We start from the raw sequence: 19,094 nt of genomic DNA, 5'->3' as shown, positions 1-19,094 counted from the left end.
TGATATTGTAAGGAGAAATTAGATGCTAGTCACTGTTAGGGGTCACAGGGTTAAAGATTGATTTCTTCCCTCTAACTGCTACACATTTCCTTGTAAATTAGTTATGAGATTTTAGTGTTGGATCAACATGGCAACTTTTACCAGATCAGCTTGAGTATTCTCATCACCTGTTTGCTGGATAATCTATGGATGTTCAAGGGAGAAGTTTCATGTTGATCACTCGTGGGAGTTGAGAGTTAATCAGTAATCACACTCTTGAGGCATTTAAGAATTGCTGACACCTCATGTTCACTTCTGCAGGAACAAAGACGTACAGCTTTGTCGATGGGGACTGTACAGACAGTGATGCGGCATATCTTTTAGCTATTGCCGAAAAGGTACAGATACAAATTAAAATAGAGTGGTAAGGGTGGTGGATTTGCTTCTGGGGGAGTGAAAATGCAAATCTATCAATGTTTGATTTAGTTAAAAGATTTTACCATATGGCCCATTTAGCCCACAGGCAGCCCAAGCTCACTACTAGAAAAGCGGACGTGACTCTTACCGTGTTGCGCAACGCTTTATATTTCTAAAGGTTTGTATGGGATGTTATCGGTTTGCCTTAAAAGAGAGAAAAAAATGTCTTGTTTTGAAATAAAATGGCCTGAGACGCTAGGAATCAACAAAGAAAACAACAAGGCAATAAGGTAAGTCCCTTTTATTTCAAAACAAGACATTTTTTTCTCTCTTTTAAGGCAAACCGATAACATCCTTTACAAATATAAAACGTTGCGCAACACGGTAAGAGTCACGTCCGCTTTTCTAGTAGTGAGCTTGGGCGGCCTGTGCGCAACACGGTAAGAGTCACGTTCGCTTTTCTAGTAGTGAGCTTGGGCTGCCTGTGCTCAGCCCCACGGTTGCAATCCTGTAAAAAGGCGTAATATAAGCTGAGGTGACTGGGGCCAGACAGGTTGAGGTGAGCTGGTCCAGAAAAAGCCATCTAGTCGTGCAATCACACGTTTCTTTTTGTTTTCCGTGAACCTGAATTGAAATGGTGAACTTCATCATAATGTAAAACAACGTCACTTTTTCTATGAATTACGAGTTTCTTGTACTGACTCGGAGAGGAAGGAAAGGGAAAAGGAAAAGTTTTTTACTGCAGAAGCTTTTTGTTAGTTGTCCAGTACATGCCCTACATTTGTATGGAGGTGCGTCCTATGAAGGTTGAAACAAAATTTTCAAAATTTGCAGCAGATAGTGGCTGTATGAATAAATACTTATTGAATAAGTTTGGGAAAATATTTGGATTTCGGTCAGGACGCTCGGCCTGTACGTCATGACCTCGAGCCAAATATTTTCCCATGCGGCCTGACCACTCAGTCAATAAGTAAATAGTATACTTCTTCAATATTGTAGGGTTCTGATGACGTTTCTGGTGGAGAAAGTGTCTATGGTGTTTGCTTTGTGGACACATCCATTGGAAAGTTTCATGTAAGTAAGCTCGTACTTCAGCCGCTAACGAATCAGACAGTGATTGGCCAGGAGTTACATGTGAGATTTGTCTGTTATAAGTACATGAAACTAGCATCCTTTGTGTAAGTTTTCTCAAATGATTTGACTAATACATTTCTACCTATTTGTCTTTTAGATCGGACAGTTCAAAGACGATCGTCAGTCATCTCGATTGAGGACTCTGGTAGCTCATTTTACGCCTGTCCAGGTGACTAATTTACCTTAGTTTTATTGCAACCAAGAGTGATATTGCCATTGCCACTAATATTGCCACTAATATTGCCACTAATATTGCCATATTGCCATTTTTCACTAATTTAGTGACAAGTGCTTTTAACTGACTCATTTTGCACACGAAGAGATCAGTGGGAAAAAATTGCTGCGAGTGCGCCGCGGGGAACTCTTGAAGCGACGTCGATGCGCCGTGGGAGCTGTTTCCCGCGGATTGCTATCACCAATTTTTTTTTTTAACTCGCGCGACGGACTTCGTCGAAAAGGAGAGACTGCACGTAGTCTTAAATGACTCCAGCCCATGGTCGTCATTCGATACTCCAAAATCATAAGAAATACAATTATTATTTTGTGCTGAAAGGTTTTGTGTCCTCGTGGAGGATTAACACTAAAAACCCAACAAGTTCTCAACCATGAATTGATGTCTGCCATGAAGGAATACTTAACACAAGGTAAGGAAAAAACTTTTGAAGTAGAATATAAGGCAAAATATGAGAGGTCAAATAATCTGGGAAAGGAGTAGTAAAAGCAGGATGTAGGATACTGTAGCTGTCACTCAGAGCGAATAGAAGTCTCCCTTCACTGGAGCGCTTTGCACCACTCTCCCCCCTCCCTACATGATGGGATTATACTAATGATGATGAAGACGACAATGTGCTGCCTAACCTGTTCTTTCACAGACTCCCTTACTCAGCTTCTCTTAACCCCCCCCCCCCGCCCATTTCCCTTATCTTTTTTCTCCTGCCATCATTTTTATTTTTTATTTTTATGTACTTCTTCTTCAGTCAAGGACTGAACCGGGGGGGGGAGAGCTGAGGCTTGATAAAGAAGTGTTGTTGGGGTTGAGAAAGACACACCATCCTAGTTCTTCGTCTTTTCCCATGAGTCAAATGTTGTTTTGTGATGGTAAGTCTCTTGGTACATGCAAGTCAAACCATATTTTGAATGACAACATGATAACAATTTTTATGATTTGGTAGGATCACAGTTTTGGGAAGCAGGCAAGACGCTGAAAGTTCTTGCCGAGGAGCAGTATTTCAGTGAAGACAAGAATGGCACTGAAAATCCAGTGAAGGTTTGCTAGTGATGTAGTAATTAATTTCTTGTGCTCAAAGCTATGTAGACACTACTGTAGCGTTGTAATGTCATTTACTTACAAAATTGGTTCTGAATTTTATTTTAGATTCTCCAAAAAAGATTTCTGAGAAAATGTACTTTGTGTCCAGTGTAAGACTGTCCGAGCTTTTATAAAATTTAGTTCAGTAATGTGATGTTCCTTTGGGTTTCAGAGTTGGCCAGAAGTTTTAAAGAAGTTAACTGATGGAGGTGAGTCTGGTCAGTGGGAAAAAATTCTTTTGCTGGCGCGAAGTCTTTACGCGTTCTCTAACGTACAACTGGTTCGTAAAAAAAAAGGGCGCGTAGATTCCGGCGTTTTTCCGAGCAGAAGCAACAGGCCCTTGTTTGGAGTGATAGTCTAGATAACAGAAGTCCTAAAATGTTCTGTTGTTGGTAATTGGAAATGATTTTTCGACATTCTCCTCAGATATTGATCGGATAAGGTCACTCACTGTCTTCGACAACAGCTTTTAGAAGACTTTTTTTTTCGTAGATGTTCACACGACATGAAACATGCTGTAAGAATTTTTGTTTTGTTTGTAGATCTTCTGGGTTTAATGCCCGGTGAAGGCAGTGAATTGGCTTTGAGTGCTCTTGGTGCGGTTGTTTGGTGAGTTGAATGAAATAAAAAACTTTTTCACACTTCCTGTTCTTTACAGACATCAATTTTCCTTCTGAAATATTAATCTTCATTTCATTTTGCTGTTGCAATCATAAAGGTACCTGAAGAAATGCCTGATAGATGGAGAGGTCTTATCAATGGGGAATTTTGAGGTACTATATTCATTTCAGAGTCCTCTTCGATTGACGGTCGTAAAAACCGAGAAAAAAAACTTAACACAATGGCCAATCGAAAGAAAGGAAAATACCCTGAAGAGCCAATAAAAACTCAAAGTATAAACAACCGAACTGCCTAAAGCGCGGGAAAACGCGGGCGACCAAGTCGTGAATGGTGTTAGGTTTGCATCTGATTGGTCGAGAGAGTGGCGCGAGTTTTCTGAACCAATCACAGCGTGAAGAAGAGGAAAACCATTATATTACGAATTGTTTTCAATACTTGTTGAAGATTTTTCTACCATAGACGTCTAGATGTTTTGTACAGCATACTGAAAGTATTTAATTTGTACTTGACTCACTCAGGAGTACCTGCCGCTGGACAATTCTCCTGCTCGTGGACAGAACTCAAGTTTTGCAAAAGGAAGACAGCACATGGTATGCATCACTTCTAGAATGTTAAAGTTGTGGCACCACTTTATGTTCTGGTGTTCCCGCGCTTAGGGTACCAGTTTCTCTCGGAAAGGCAGTCACGCGTCACTAGCGAGTTTTGTGATTAAAATGTTCCGAACAACGTTGAACCCCGGCGTCTATGAGCTGATTTGCCTCGGCCTTTTGTGTGTTTTTGGACTTAGTACGCTTATCTTGCTAGTTTGAAGTTTACGGAAGGTTCAACGGAGGACACTAATCCTGAGCCATGGTGTAATTTAAGTTACAATACTGAACAGTTCAATTTAGCTGAGTGTCATAGTCTCGTGGAACAGTTCTTTACCCACGGTTACATTGGATTTAGAGCGGTGTGCGATTGAGTGTCATAAAAAAAACAACAACAACACCAAAGGAATCATACTAGCCAACCAGAGCAAAGGAAAATGTTTCAATGTGCCAATGAGAATGCATAGTAAACACGTGAACACGTCAGTGACAAAGTCACATTTGTTTAAGTTTTGAATCTGACTGGTTAAGAATTTACGCGTAATCTCTGGATCAACCAGAGAGCAAAGTGAATTGAAACCAAGGAAATACAGCTCTTGTGTTAGTAGGTTCTTCTGAAAACTTTTTTGTTCATTAATTTCAGTTTTCACTGTCCTATTCGCAGATCCTGGATAACATCACTCTAACAAACCTGGATATTATTCCATCTGGGCCTGATGCCTCACTCGAGGGAACCTTGCTGGAGAGACTGGATCACTGTTGTACTCCGTTTGGTGAGCTCAGAGGAACATAGATCTTTAGTCTAAAACGATTCTGATTTTCTTGTCCACGATCTCCATTTTTTTTTAAAAAGAAAATTAAATTTTATTTATTTTCCTAACGCCACAAAAAGTTGTCCTTGGACCTTCCTTGTGTCTGTTCTTCATGATCAGTTGTAGGTAATTTAACTCAGTAACGCCCATGAGTGACCAAGACAAAATTTCTCCTTAAAATATCAATACGATATCAAGCAGACAAGTGATGAGAATAAAGGAAAATATCAATCAGGGGATTATTAGTTGATCCAATACCAAATTCTCCAAACTAACATCAAAAGAATTGTATGGCAGACAGTAAGGAGAATTATGAATGAGTTCTTGGTAGTGAAGGGGTTAACTGAACTATTTAGCTTCCAGGCGCGATATTTTTACCTAATTTCAGACAGTGTAAAGAGGCTCATTTCACTTGAAATTGTCAACTTCGTTCAGGGTTCGACATTGACGGTTGCCCACTAGCCACAGAGTAGTAGAAATTCAGTTTTGGCTAGTGGTTTTCATTTTATACCAGCCAGTTTGGCTAGTAAACAAACTGAAATTGTTGTAACATCTAAGATGTCTCTAACTACTTGGCTAGTAAGTTGAAAAGTTAGTGTCGAGCCCTGGACATGAGTGAATACGATATTAATCTTATAATAAAAACTGGATCATTGGATAATGCAATTCAAGACTTTTTATTGGCTTAGCCGTTATGGTATATGAGCCAATATACCATAATCTAATATCTGTACATTGTAAAATCCAGTTTTTCTCACAAAGTAAAGTCGAGAAGATTTGTCTAATATCTTGGGGGCATTTTTTTAAATAAAACAATTATTCATAAATTTTAGTGCAGAAATCAGGTTTGGAGTCTTTCTCCGACACGTCTTTGTTTTCTCCACAGGTAAACGTCTATTCAAGCAATGGCTTTGTGCACCTCTCTGCAACCCGGCCTCTATCAATGACAGGTCTAGTTTAGGCAGTTCCAGGTTCTCTCGGTCTATTTGAGTATCTCTCCTGTTCCCCTTGAGAACCACTAAACGTTTTTCTCTCGCGAATCCCCCGTCTCCACCAACCGAGAGAGCCTGGAACAGGCTTGTATATTAAAGCCTTTTCAGTTGGTTATATTCCTTTTCAGCCAATCATGGCGCTGTAGGGTCATGGGGCGAAAAGTCAGGGGGTCAGACAACGAACTTAATGAATCTGTGAACGGGACTGTTGAGCGCCATGCACAGTCAATGAGTTTGCTTGAAAATTCTGAAAGATGTTTGGTAAATCTATCGGCCGAAACGAAACATCCCGTAATACTAGCCACGAAATATTTTCGCTAGTACTTGGCAATTTTTTAATGAGGAATAAAAAGCACGGAAAAAGACAATTTGGTTCTCGTGCTCTTTGATACTCAATATAAGCGATATTAGAGGCAGGTTATTGGTAAAACCGGACAATCTCGTTGATTGTAATTATATCGTTTGTTTTTTTATGTATATATATATTTACAGACTCAATTCTGTAGAAGATTTGATGGCTAACCCAAGTTTAGTGGCTGAAACAAAAGATGTGTTGAAGGCACTGCCAGATCTGGAAAGACTCCTCAAAAAGTAAGACACTCAATTGCAAGTCTCCAACTTACAAGGACGTTAATGACATTTCTTGAGAAATCAAAACATAGTTTAACCCCCAAAAAAACTTTACAGAGCTGTTGGGTATTCAAAGATACTTTTTCTTTTCTTCAACTCCCTCTTACAGAATCCACGCGCTGAGTTTGCCTCGAGATAAGAATCACCCAGCCAACAGAGCCATTCTTTATAATGAGGACACATACAGGTAATGATTAGAAATTTATATATTTAGGATTTAGTATTTAGATTTGTTTAAGTCGAACATCCACTAACGATCACCCACTCACATCGTCAACAGCTTTCAAGGCGCCTAAATTGATAAATAACTTTCCGAGAACGGCCGACATACGTGCGTTGAGGAAAAAAATCGTGGAGACAACTGAACTTACTCAGGGAGAGTCCACACAATACCTTAAGACGCTAAACTGAAAATTTCCGCGATACTTCACTTAAGCTGATATCCACACAGACCTTTTTTCCGTCAACGAGCACAATAAGTACTTATTATCTTTAATGGTACTTTTCAATTGAATGTCGAAACTAATCCGGATTGCTTTGGTTTTGTTTCTCTTCGCTGTCTGATTGGTCCAGAAAACTCGCGCCACTTTCTCAGCCAATCAGATTCAAAAATAAAACTAGTCGCGGCTTGGTCGCCGCGTTTTCCCACGTTTCAAGCAGTTAGCTTGTTTTTGCTGTGAGTTTTCATTGGCTCCCTTTGGTATATCCTTTGATCTGATCGGCTATTGTGGTTACTTTGGTTTTGGTTTTCGATTGTGCAAATTAGCCTTTTGGGCCTCGCTCTTGATCGAAAATTCTATCATTTTTAAACATGCTGTTGGGACCGGAAAGCCTTCTTTACATGAAGTAACAGAAACTAAGCTCTCCAGATAGAAAATAAGTCTGTTGCTTCTTTTTTGCAATTTTTTTTTCCTCTCTTCTGCAGTAAGCGAAAAATAAATGATTTTCTCACCATATTGGAGGGTTTTGATAAAGCGACAGAGATTGCAGCTATGTTCAAAGACCATGCCAGTTCTTTCAGGTAAATCGTGTGTACTTGTGTACGTATCTATTATTTTTTTTCCCATACGGCTCGTCTAAAGAGTTAGACAAAAAAAAGGGATGAAATGTATGTCACTTTGCAGGCAATATCAATTGCTCTTTACCGTGTTTTTTTTTGCTTGGTTTTTGTTTTTTTTGTTTTGTGTGTGTGTGTGTGTGTGTGTGCGTGCGTGCGTGCGTGCGTGCGTATGTGCGTGCGGGCGTTCGCGCGCAAATCTGTGGCAGAAATAAGATGTCATCACGTAGCTTCGCACATTTGGAACAACTTTGAAATACTGGAAATGTTTTCCCTCTTCTTTACCAGAAGGCTTTAAAAAACTTCATTTTGCAGGTCCAAGCTTCTCACTCAAGTTGTCACAGAAAAGGGCATCACCGGTTTGTTTACTATCCTTTTTAAAAAATTTAGAGCAAGTTTCAATTGATTGTAAAAAGAAATGTAGGACTGCTCTGATTTTGATTCACTTTGCTCTGTGATTGGTTTAGAAAACGCGCGCCACTTTCTTAACCAATCAGATTCAAAACTAAAACCAAACTTGGTCGCCGGTGTTTTCCCGCGCTTTAGGCGGGAAAACTTGTTACTTGTTCTTACCTTGAGTTCTTATTGACTCCTTTTGATTCTTTCCTCTGTTGTGATTGGCCGTTGCGATTCTCTTGGTTTTTTATGCTTGTGTTATGTTGTAGTCTCCTTGTTTGCTCCAATAACTGTTTTTCTTTATTTATTCACTCTGTAGCTGGACAATCGAAAGTTCGTGGGCAGTTTCCAAAGTTGCACGATCTCTTACACGCCTTCAAGGTTCTTTTCATTGCAATTGTTTCTTTTTAGTGTAAAGTTTTGTTTTGCCTTGTTTAACTGCACCTTCATGTGAGGGCTATTGAAGGTAATCCGGGATTTCAATAGTTTGCCTTTATCAGGTGCTGTGATTGGTTCAGAAAACTCGCTCCAATCAGATTTAAGATTAAAATCAATCGCGAGCTGTTCACGCACTTTTTCCCGCTCCTCAGACATTGTGCTTGTTTCACTTTAAGTTTTCATTAGGTCCTCATGAAATTTTTTCTCTTTTTTAACCGGCCTTTTCATTTTCTTTGGTTTTATGTTACGTCAAAAAGCTTCTGATTGTAATAAAGAGATTCTTTGATTCATTGCAATATTTCTAGTGAAATTAACAAATTTATTTTTCTTTAGCACTCGTTTGATCACAACAAGGCTAAGAATGAAGGTGTTATATTGCCTAAGGCAGGTGAGGGTAACATGTTTATTGTTCAAAAGATACTTATTCATGAAGCTTTATACATTTCTTTTGACACGACTATAAATTGCTCTAACCTTTTTTCTACCAATTTTTTATGGCAGGGGTCGATCCAGATTATGACCAAGCCTTAGCAGATATCCAGTCCACGCGCACCTGGTTTGAACAATACTTAAAGAAACAATGCGCTATATTGGGCTGTAAGGTGAGTAACTGAACAGCACCTTGTCAAAACTCTCCCAAAATCAGTGACCTGTTTGCATCAAACCAAGTCTGGGTCGAGAAAAACACTCGGCGCAACCCCTTTTCGTTCAGAGTACCTTTTTGCATTTGCTGTGGGGGGAGGGGGGGGGGGGAGCTCGTCAGGTACAACTTAAATTTTTGTAAACAATGACAGTTTGTTAGAATATACAGGTGTAGGTTTAGAAATTTGATATAAAGGGTATGAAGAGGATTTTAACGAATTTTTTCCTTGCGATAATTTGTTTTTCTTTTCTTTTCTTTTCTTTTCTTCAGGCTACGTATTGGGGCTCAGGTAACATTGAATGTATTGTATGTGTTGCAAGAGAAAAAGATTTGGTCTTGGAGGTGTATGTTGTACTTTTGTCGTTTCTTCTATTGTAATTTGTACGAGCAACATTGACATAAAGATGTTTCAGCAGACATTTGCCTGTCCTCTGTAAATTTGGCCAGTATTTGTTTGTACTGTCAGGTGGGTAAAGGTGCTGTGAGAAGGAATTGTTTTGTTCTGAACGCATCACGTTTATCCCGGGTTTGAACATGGGCCTTTCGACCCAGAGTTAAGTGCGCGGGCTGTTTGGCCATCGCGTCTTCATGAATTTTCTATCTCGTTATGAGCCTTTTTTGTAGCATGTGTTCCTTTTTGCTTGATTTCAGCTAAGAACCGTTACCAGATTGAAATCCCTGACTCCGTCCGTAAGATTCCCGACGAATACACTCTACAGTCGCAGAAGAAAGGATTTAAACGATACTGGACAGCAGCCATTGAAGAGAAGCTGGCGGGGTTGGTGGAAGCCGAGGAGAGACGAGAAGAAGCTCTGAAAGACACTATGAGACTTGTGTTTCACAAATTTGATCAAGAGTGAGTACACATACCGTTATTAAACCCAGCTTTGCTTTTCCTCGTAGTTGGAATGCTCGTCCATCTCGTTCCGTCAAGAAGAAACAAGGGGGGATTTTTGACGGGAAAACTTTGAAACTGGTAGAAAGCGCGGGAAAACGTGTGGACGGCGTCGGATACCGATCAAAGCGCGGAAAAATAGAAATATTGGAAACCGTTTGAACGCTTCTGTAGTTAAGTTGTATATTTTGGTCTTTAACGAGCTAATTTTATTTCTGGATTTTTCCATTTAGGTATAAGACGTGGGATAAAACGGTTCAGTGTCTGGCTGTGTTGGACTCACTGATGAGTCTCGCATCATGCAGGTATAAAAGTGCATTTTCTGTTAGCTCTGTTTATCTGTCTAGCGAAGTTCCAAAAAGAAGCAATTTAATTGTAAATTTTTCAGTTCGCAGGCTGACGGTTCGATGTGTAGACCTGAAATCGTTCTTCCCGAGCAGACTGCTGATGAAGAATTTCAGGTAGGGCCTCCTTAAAATTACTTGCGCTAATTAAGATCAATGTAGAAACATTTATTGAAGCAATTGTTACTCTGCTGGTAATTTTGGGATGAAGGCCTGTAGTTCCTCTCGTTAAGTGAAAAATTGAAACATGGGTGTGTCAGTGAAATCTCCCGTAATCGTATTGGTTTGAGATTCAATGGAATTAAAAGAACACAGGAGGTAAGTTTCTAAAAAACTGCGGTGCTGCGTCAGTAGGGAGTACAACAAGAAATAGTAAGCAATAAGTGGTGAGGTTGCGCATTATATCATAAATTATCAATGCCAATGTCTAATTTATGGTGGCTTTTCGTCCGCTTCCGTCTCCAAGTGAAATGAAAGTTTGGAGTTTTGGTTTTGGAGAGGATGGAGAATTCGGGTTCGTAAAGTTCTGTAGCGTGTGAGCTGGCCCTCATTATTAGCATTGCGACACGAGCATTTCTCTTCTCGCGAGAAGGTTTGAGGCCTTAAAAAGGCGTGCCGGTGAAGAGTCTGCGAGGGGTGAGGCATTTTCGTGCTTGAGCCCTCGCGCGCTCAGATCACCCACCAACTCGAAACGCGCCGGCTTCGGCGCTCGTATTCAGTGCAGCACCATTTTGAGCCTACTCTTAAGTTTAACTCTTTTTCAACAGCCTTTCTTGGAAATCAGAGAAGGACGGCACCCATGCATTACACGCACATTCAGTGGCGGCGATTTTATCCCAAATGACACAGTGGTCGGAATGCAAGATGTAAGTATCGAGAAAATGTCGTTTGTTTGTTTATTTGTTTTTCCTCTTCTACTTCTTTTCTGTGACACATCCTATATTCTTTATCCCAGCTTGACGAAGAAGACAAAAATATTTAGTTCAACGAATACCCAGTATGTCAAGTAGTTCCTATTGTTATCCAACTGTGCTTCGTCGAGTACAAATAACGCGCGAGACGAGTACAAATATCACGCGATATTTGTACTCCAGAAATATCCACGAAATTCGTCCGCGCTGAAATGACAATTACGCGTGTTGGATAATAAATCTCTTATTAAACGTTTTGTTATGTTGTATCGTTGAGTTTTTTTACTTGTTTGTATTTTGACTCGCTCGATGGGTTCGTCAAAATACGGCGCAACACGTAAAAATACTCAGCGATACTACACAACCCAAAAACATCAATAAGATATATTTATCTTCTCTTCTCTCAAGGAGAATGACGGCGAGGAGAGAGCGGTCAACAGCCAAAGCACATGCGTGTTGGTTACTGGGCCTAATATGGGCGGCAAGTCAACGCTGATGAGACAAGCTGGACTGATCGTTATCATGGCTCAGATGGTGATTATTTGATTCATTCTTAGTGTCGAGCACAAAAACAGTTGTCAAAATAAAAAGAGACTTTAAATTACCTGTATTCTAGGGTAGAAAAACACCAAACAGGCTGTAATAAACTGAGAAAGGACAAGGAAAAAAGAGATTGACACGGGTTGGTTAAGGCGAGGTTAAAAAACTTGGGGAAATTTTCATGTTGAACAAAGCTGGGCGATAGCATCTTTAAATTTACCCTCAGGCTAAGTAATACGGGTGACATTTTGTTTCAGTAGTCTTTTGCGGGCTGAGTAGCATATTATGGGCATATTTAAAATTGCGAATACATGTTACGCTAAGGGGAGTTGGTTTTAATTTGCGACCCAAAGTCTTCGAGGACTCAAGTGAAGCATTCAAGTGGAAGAATGATCGTCACAGGCGAGCTGCAATTTAAGCTACTGCAGAAAAGAAGCCTGAAAAAATTCAGGCTTCGACGGAGATTCGAATCCTTTCATTCCAGATACTGCGCTTCTACTAATTGAGCTATGTAAGTCATATGTTTCAATTTATTCCATTGAAACTCCAAATATGTGTTAAGGATACAAACTTTTGCTCTCCTTGCTGATAATTATTTACACTTCGTAGGGCTGTTACGTTCCGGCTGAGAATTGCCGCCTCACTCCTGTGGATCGTGTGTTTACGCGGCTTGGAGCTCACGACAGAATCTTATCGGGTATAAAGAACCTTTTATTTTATTATTTTAGCTCTTGTTTGATACGGTTTCTAGGCACGTTTAGAAGGGCCCGAGGCAAGTTGTAAGAGGCAGTTCGTATTGGAGTCCAGATTGGTAATTCTGTGCTCGGGCACCCAGCCGCTATACTGTCGCACGGCTCTTTTACTCAAATAGGTTCTGCGAATTAATTTAAAAACTTGATGAATTGCTGTGAGAGTATGGAAACAGAAACAAGTATCCTTCATGTATCAGCATCTCCGCGAACCATCAAGATGACGCTAAACCTGCGATCTGATTGGTTACTCGAGCCCGTCTTGCCCGCTCCAGCTCTGGATCGTCCACTTCCTTTTCCCTTCCCCGAAAAGAGGAGGGAAAAAAAGAAACGCTTGAATTTAGTGTTAAGTCGACTGAGCAAACGCACAGGTCGAACTTAGAATTCTTCGTCACGTCAGTAAAAACGCAACAGAGAAAGTTGCCAACATCGAGGCGTATTGACCGAACTATCTTAGCCAAAAACGCAGAAACTATTGTTGAAACCTACTGTTAGGAACGAGTCTATGTTATGAAAACTGGGCCAACACCCCATTCGCACCAGTGAAACATGATTTGTTAAACTGGGTTTAACTCAACGAAAATCAGAGACAGATATTGAGTAAATGTCGCTCTGTCTGTATCGATTTCTAAACTGATTCATTTTTGACTAACGTTTTCAGTGATCCTATTTAGGAAAACTTTTATTTATTTCCCTCTTCCCTTTTCAGGTGAGAGTACTTTCTTTGTCGAACTGAGCGAGACTTCAACCATTCTCCGACATGCTACACGACACTCCCTCGTTCTGGTGGATGAACTTGGTCGTGGCACTGCGACATACGACGGTACAGCCATCGCTTGTGCAGTCGTCGGTGAGCTTTCAGGTCACATTAAATGCAGGACACTGTTCTCTACACACTATCATTCATTGGTCGAGGAGTTCTCCGCTGACCCGAATGTTCGGCTTGGTCATATGGTGAGTAATTTAAAATGCTTCCCTTTCCTCCCCTTCCACCGTGAAAAGTTCATCTATCAGGCTGCTACTTTGCTTGCTCTATTTCTCTCCCTCCCTCCCTCCCCTTGTCTTTCGCTGCTAAAATGGCAGTTGCCCTCCCATACTATTTAGAGAGTGTTTCAGATTTACGTAGTCAGCGAGTTACAGTTTTACGTAATCAGCGAGTTTCAGAGAGCGCCTCGCGGTCTTGTGTCTTCAAACTAAAAAAAACAAACAAAAAAAACTGGCTTAATGGGACGGACCAATCAGAGAAAAGGAACATATCTCCGGGGAACCAATGATTCATGCTACCAAATAATACATGTTGCACTGAGTTTTCTCACGTATCTGATTGGTTGAGATGGGGTGTGAATTTTTTTACCAATCACAGCGCGGTAACGGAAAACCAACGCAATACCAGATTATTTAAAGACTTTCAATTAACAATTGCTCAAGTCAAGTTTTCTTTTTTTGAGGCCTGCATGGTTGAAAATGAAGATGAGACTGATCCAAGTAAAGAGACAATAACATTCCTCTACAAATTCGTGAAAGGCGCCTGTCCGAAGAGTTACGGATTTAACGCAGCAAGGCTAGCTGGGATACCAGATGAGGTAAATCTTACATCAGTGCATCTCAGTTGTGTCCGATTCCAGCGAAATCCAAGCTGGTATACAGATGTTCTCTTACTTTGTTGGTCAATCCAGCTTTAACATTTAGGTTTGCCAAAAGGTATGACCATTCAATTTGTACAGGGTGCTTTTAACTTTTCAGTCTGTGGATAAAATTCCAGTTTGTAACCTTTTTAATAAAAGCTACCGAGCTTACATCTCATGAGGAACTGTGCATTTACTGTACAAGATGATTCTAACCTTTAAAACTGTCTTTGCCCGTTGATTCTAAAACTACATGCAGTAGTTACCCACGTGTTATTTTCTAACGCTTGCTTAAAAATTGTAAGTTTATTTCTCTTCTTCTAGGTAATTTCTGTGGCTGTAAATAAAGCGCGACAATTTGAGGAGACTGTAGATCGCGTCAAATTTTTCAGGTAAGGGAAACGTCAGATCAGTCAAACAAACTCTTTTTATCTGCAAAGCCTGCCTTCAATTTTAATTTTTTTTTTTTTTTTTACTTTATTACATTGTTAGGTCGCTGCTTAATTGCAAGAAAGAAGATATAAAACAGCTACAGAAGCAAATAATGGGTTATTAGTATTAAAAGCGGGAAAATGAGAATGTTACTACTTTAATTGTTTTCAATTAGATGCAGAAGTTCTAATTGTTCATGTTTTAGAGTCAATAAAGATTTCATTTATGTCTTGAGCGCGTCTTGTCTCTTGAAGTGTGTTGTTTACTTCCACGAGTTCTTTCTTTTGGAATTTGTTTGCTTCGCTAATATTGTTCATAAAGTAATCCGGGACTTTGTTTGTTTTGGTCAGTCGTGCTCTATGATTGGTCAAGAAAACTTGCGCCATACTTTCAACCAACCAGATGCGAAAACTAAAAATTAATCAAGGTTTTCCCGCTTTGTAGGAAGTTTGTTTGTGTGTACTTTATTCTCATTGGCTTCTTAAGATAATTCCTTTGATATTATTAGTTGTTATGATTAGGCACTCAAACGACGTGCGCAGCAAACATTAATTACAAAAAAGGTGCTGAATCTTATTACAAATTATTTTCCTTTCACGAGGCTCATTTTTGCGACCTGTGCAGCTCACAGATATATCACTGTTACTTTCCTGGACGGATTTACACTATGACTGAAAGGTTTCATCCTAAATGATTGCTCCCCGAACATTCCACCTAACACCATTTTGAATCCTGTTTGAAACTCAGGAACACAGATATAGTATATGACTGGCGTCAATGCGGCACTAAGAAAGGTGAATGCGACGCACATCCGAAACACTGCGAAGAACCAGTCAAGTTTAGTACAATTCGAGCAGTAAACCTCGTACAGTGCCAAACTGCAATATGGCAATAGAGAAATGACAAAAAGGAGTACCACAATTATAAATGCGCTTGACAGTGCTATTTGTTTTTTGAGTCTTCTACAACTTCGTTTTTTTCTCGTGGAACTATCACAGGGGTCTTGTTCTGTGTAGAGGCCATTGAGTTTCCTCAACGCTTTGTAAAGCAGTGCCGTTAGTGTAATTGTGGCTGCGAGAGGAGACACCACGTTGAGATGGATGTCTAACGCTCGTATCCACCGTGGAGCGGCAGCTATCTCGAAAATTGAAAAACCCAAAGTGTAGACAACAATGCATGTCAAACATATCAAAGTACTTTTCACTTTATCTGCACGAGGATGGAAAATTGGACGAGAAGTGTTTCCCAATCGCTCCACCGAAAATGCAAGCATGAGATAGTTTTCAGTGCGTATTAACAATGTCAAGGATATTCTTGAAAAAACACTGTCAAAGTAAGCGGTACCTTCGATGTCCCGTGCGCATGCTATGTAGCTTTCTGCTGCCGCTGTACCGACTACGATTCCAAACAGCAGATGCAGAATAGCAAGGCTTGTGACCAAAAGTGAATTCGTTGACCTGACTGAGTTAGTGGGGTCTTTGTACAACACAACCAATAGACAACTATTCAATACCACTGCCAGAAGAGAAAATAACATCACCAATACTGCGCCTGGAATGCACACAGTTGACCGGAAGTCGTTGTCCATGTTATCCAGTCCCGCTTCCGGTAGGCCGGCTCGTTTCCTGCGGTGGAGAGATTTTAAGAGGTCAGCACAACGTGCAAAATTTTGTACTCCATAGAGCTAGGCATGTAATATTTTTTCCCACTGATATCCGATGAGAAGCATTTTTAAATGCTAAAATTTAATGATTGGCGAGAATGGTGCTGTCTGACGTTCTCTTATTTTGGTGAATTTTCATACATAAATTGTTCCTAACTTTTTCTTGCTCGAATTTATTCTCGTGCGTAAAGATCGCGGATATCTTGAGGGACTGGCGCGAGTTCCTGAACCAATCACAGAGCGAAGTTTAATTGAAAATCGCTCTAATGCGGAATAGATAGAAGAGACTTAAAGGACATAATGATAATTAAAGATAGCAGGAATAGCCTCATTTACTTTTTTCAAACAAATACGCCCAGAAATTTTCATTGGATTTGCGACTGCCATTTTTGTTTAAAAAACGCCCTTCTATGCGTAATTTCGGGGAAAAGATCACGCGTGGCATGCATTTATTTGGATCCAGTCTCCCCCGGCATGAAGAAAAGCTCCAAGCCTCCATTATTTTCAGGAAAGGTAAATGACACTTTCACGGCAGCCCCTTTTAAGTTGCTATATATTTTACATATTTTGGGTGCATTTAATCAGGAAATTGGAGGAAACTTGTAGAACTTTCTAATTCATTAAATACTGGAATCAAACATACCCAGTTCCGCAGTGAGCATTAAGTAAATTACTTTACTCCGGGAACACAACGCGTTTCAAGGAAATTTGATTATCCAAATGACTTAGTACTAAAACAAAACAAAACTGCCTCTCTTAACTACATTCCTGACGAAAAAAAAATCGTTTCGTTATAACTTTTCATGCATCATTTTCCTACTACAAAGCTATAATCACACATAATCAAACTGACTTTCAATTTGGTTCTAAAGTCCGATACTGATCAGATTTGGTAATTACTACCAAGTAAATGTATTAAAACAAACAACACCAGGAAACAAATTTGTTTCAAAAATCGGGTGAGATTTCTTACTCTTGTAATACGTCCACTTTTCGGTTGTGTTAATTTTTCTCGGTACACAATGTTTTTACGGTCGTCTGGTCATTATATGGAAGGTGATTTTTCATAGAATAGCCATAAGATACGAGATTAATTGTTTGGTGAAATGAGACAGTAAAAAAATTAACAATATGTTGTGGATCCGAGATCAATTATTAAGTAATTGCCAGGTTGTAGTATGCCACTTTCTGTGTCTTAGGCATTTCAAATTATGAAAAAATTAAAAACAAAAAACCATAATTCCACAAGTGAGACGAGTAAAAAGGCAAACGATATCAGTAAAAATTTTAAATTTGAGAAAGTATCTTTAAATTTTTTTAAGTGAGACTGAAGAAATTATGGTACAGGAAAAAATACAACAAAATAGTTTTTATCTTCTTTGAAGGATCGCCATATTTCGTGTTTCTTTCCTTCGTTTTTATTGGAAATTTGCCGTAAATTTTCTACTTTAAATTTTCCATAATCCGTCTGATTCTATTTTAATGTTTGTCTATTTTGTCAATCAGTGAAAGCCAGCTCTCTTTCATACCAAAAATTGACTTAACATCGATGGTCTTCGCAGTTTTTTCACAAGGTAACCAAGAAGAATTGTTTAAATTCACAAAAGGCAAACTATCTTAAGTCCACCGCTGTAAGAAAAAATTCCCAGCTCTCTTGAAACTATGACAATTTCGCTTTATCATACAAAACACATCGGTTTTCTTTTTCCTGGGAAAATGGCTCAGTGTCCGAGGACATTACCAAAATATTTTAATTATGTCTTCTTCGAGAAATTTTCGACCTAATTTTCAAGGATACAGCTGCGCATTTTCTGCGATTTTAGCCTTGGCTACTGGCAGCGAATTCAAGCACAGTTTCAACACATATAGTTTTCATCCGCCAACACTAAGAAAAAAACCGACAAAAGACTTTTACGATAAAAGGTAAAAACAACTGAAACTTACCTTGAATTAGTCTGCGACAATTATAAAACAGCGAGTTGAAGTTCAAAGAGACTGTTGAAGCATAGATAATTTTTGCATCTAGTTTCAGAATCCAGTTACTTGCAAAGTGGCTCGTAACGCCATAAGACCTGTAAACATTTCAACTATGGTTAACCAACCGCATAGATTAAAACATAAAACGCAGAAAGTAATGTTTTCGGTCGCAAAGCCCAACTGAGCAAAAACGACAAACAATGAATGATGAAATTAGTACTGCGCAATATTTATGTAAATCAAACGAGCACCATCTCCTTAAAAAAGAAGCGTTTACCTCAGGCGAAAAGTAAACAAAACTAAGCACTAAATAAATGGAGGACATTAATATTTCAACAAATTTAACATGGTAAAGTCTTGAATTAGCCTGGCCGTCAATTCGACATTACTTACATAAACTTACAGAAAAACCTTCCATGAATCGAATTATGAAGTTACTATTTGGAGAAAGGGAACCGTGTAAAATTTGCCAGTTCGTAGTAGCGCCCAGCGTCGAAGTCTGAATTTTTTGGAGCTTCTTTTCTGCTATCTGATATCAAAATTACAGTGTTTTCTTGATTCACTCACCTCTTGCGTTGACCTCTGAAACGCATTCAAAAATGAATGCAAAAACGGTGAGTGTTTGCTTTTGAACCGGAATAAATGCTACAAAAACAGCTTTTCTGGAACAACTTGAACAATGGTGTGCGTACAGGCTTTTTTTTTTCTTTCCGCTCCTCCCTTCGTACGTCTTGCACTTCGCGCTCTTCTCACGCCGGCCTCTGTTTGACTGAATTAAATGACGTCTGTTCTGCAGGGCGCCACACAACCACCTTGGCCTTTCGTTAGTAATTTGTACTTCAATCACGTTTACCTGCAACACTTGGCGACCACGTGCAGTTCAATAAGATAAACCCTCCGTGATAACGCGAACAGAAAGGTAAACAAAACTGAGCAATTTCCT

At 39.6% G+C, this 19,094-nt stretch overlaps 2 protein-coding genes across 4 annotated transcripts in view; one reads left to right on the top strand and one right to left on the bottom strand.

Annotated features, from left to right (window-relative positions):
* The window catches only part of LOC111338428 (DNA mismatch repair protein Msh6), a 27,908-nt gene extending 13,163 nt beyond the window's left edge, over positions 1 to 14,745 (top strand). Inside the window, exons 13-41 of the mRNA XM_022944924.2 lie at positions 301 to 377; positions 1,396 to 1,470; positions 1,628 to 1,699; positions 2,084 to 2,174; positions 2,703 to 2,797; positions 3,012 to 3,048; positions 3,382 to 3,448; positions 3,558 to 3,612; positions 3,979 to 4,050; positions 4,712 to 4,820; positions 5,746 to 5,809; positions 6,344 to 6,442; positions 6,591 to 6,668; positions 7,407 to 7,502; positions 7,854 to 7,897; positions 8,254 to 8,315; positions 8,706 to 8,760; positions 8,874 to 8,974; positions 9,286 to 9,304; positions 9,667 to 9,871; positions 10,144 to 10,215; positions 10,299 to 10,371; positions 11,022 to 11,120; positions 11,574 to 11,699; positions 12,315 to 12,402; positions 13,164 to 13,408; positions 13,903 to 14,037; positions 14,404 to 14,471; positions 14,572 to 14,745. Coding sequence (XP_022800659.2) covers positions 301 to 377; positions 1,396 to 1,470; positions 1,628 to 1,699; positions 2,084 to 2,174; positions 2,703 to 2,797; positions 3,012 to 3,048; positions 3,382 to 3,448; positions 3,558 to 3,612; positions 3,979 to 4,050; positions 4,712 to 4,820; positions 5,746 to 5,809; positions 6,344 to 6,442; positions 6,591 to 6,668; positions 7,407 to 7,502; positions 7,854 to 7,897; positions 8,254 to 8,315; positions 8,706 to 8,760; positions 8,874 to 8,974; positions 9,286 to 9,304; positions 9,667 to 9,871; positions 10,144 to 10,215; positions 10,299 to 10,371; positions 11,022 to 11,120; positions 11,574 to 11,699; positions 12,315 to 12,402; positions 13,164 to 13,408; positions 13,903 to 14,037; positions 14,404 to 14,471; positions 14,572 to 14,635 — 2,543 coding nt within the window. The 3' untranslated portion in view covers positions 14,636 to 14,745. The remainder of the gene's footprint in view (positions 1 to 300; positions 378 to 1,395; positions 1,471 to 1,627; positions 1,700 to 2,083; positions 2,175 to 2,702; positions 2,798 to 3,011; positions 3,049 to 3,381; positions 3,449 to 3,557; positions 3,613 to 3,978; positions 4,051 to 4,711; positions 4,821 to 5,745; positions 5,810 to 6,343; positions 6,443 to 6,590; positions 6,669 to 7,406; positions 7,503 to 7,853; positions 7,898 to 8,253; positions 8,316 to 8,705; positions 8,761 to 8,873; positions 8,975 to 9,285; positions 9,305 to 9,666; positions 9,872 to 10,143; positions 10,216 to 10,298; positions 10,372 to 11,021; positions 11,121 to 11,573; positions 11,700 to 12,314; positions 12,403 to 13,163; positions 13,409 to 13,902; positions 14,038 to 14,403; positions 14,472 to 14,571) is intronic.
* LOC148736698 (uncharacterized) lies at positions 14,206 to 19,094 on the bottom strand. 3 transcript variants are annotated; one of them, XM_088747053.1, is made up of 3 exons: positions 18,555 to 19,094; positions 18,119 to 18,246; positions 14,206 to 16,136 (listed from the first exon to the last, which is right to left on the bottom strand). In XM_088747053.1, the coding sequence occupies exon 3, from the start codon at positions 16,097 to 16,099 to the stop codon at positions 15,137 to 15,139; it is 963 nt and encodes a 320-aa protein (XP_088603179.1). In that variant the 5' UTR covers positions 16,100 to 16,136; positions 18,119 to 18,246; positions 18,555 to 19,094; the 3' UTR covers positions 14,206 to 15,136. The 3 variants fall into 3 exon arrangements, with proteins under 3 accessions (XP_088603179.1, XP_088603180.1, XP_088603178.1); XM_088747054.1 differs by having other exon boundaries at positions 18,719 to 19,094; XM_088747052.1 differs by having other exon boundaries at positions 18,119 to 19,094.

This window comes from Stylophora pistillata, chromosome 2 (genome assembly GCF_964205215.1).
Source record: "Stylophora pistillata chromosome 2, jaStyPist1.2, whole genome shotgun sequence".
In the NCBI taxonomy this organism is placed as follows: Eukaryota; Metazoa; Cnidaria; class Anthozoa; order Scleractinia; family Pocilloporidae; genus Stylophora; species Stylophora pistillata.
This window is presented reverse-complemented; position numbering and strand designations above follow the sequence as displayed.

What these genes read in the sequence shown, in the direction of transcription:
- LOC148736698 (XM_088747052.1), bottom strand. Translation starts at nt 16,099, where the DNA reads ATGGACAACGACTTCCGGTCAACTGTGTGCATTCCAGGCGCAGTATTG.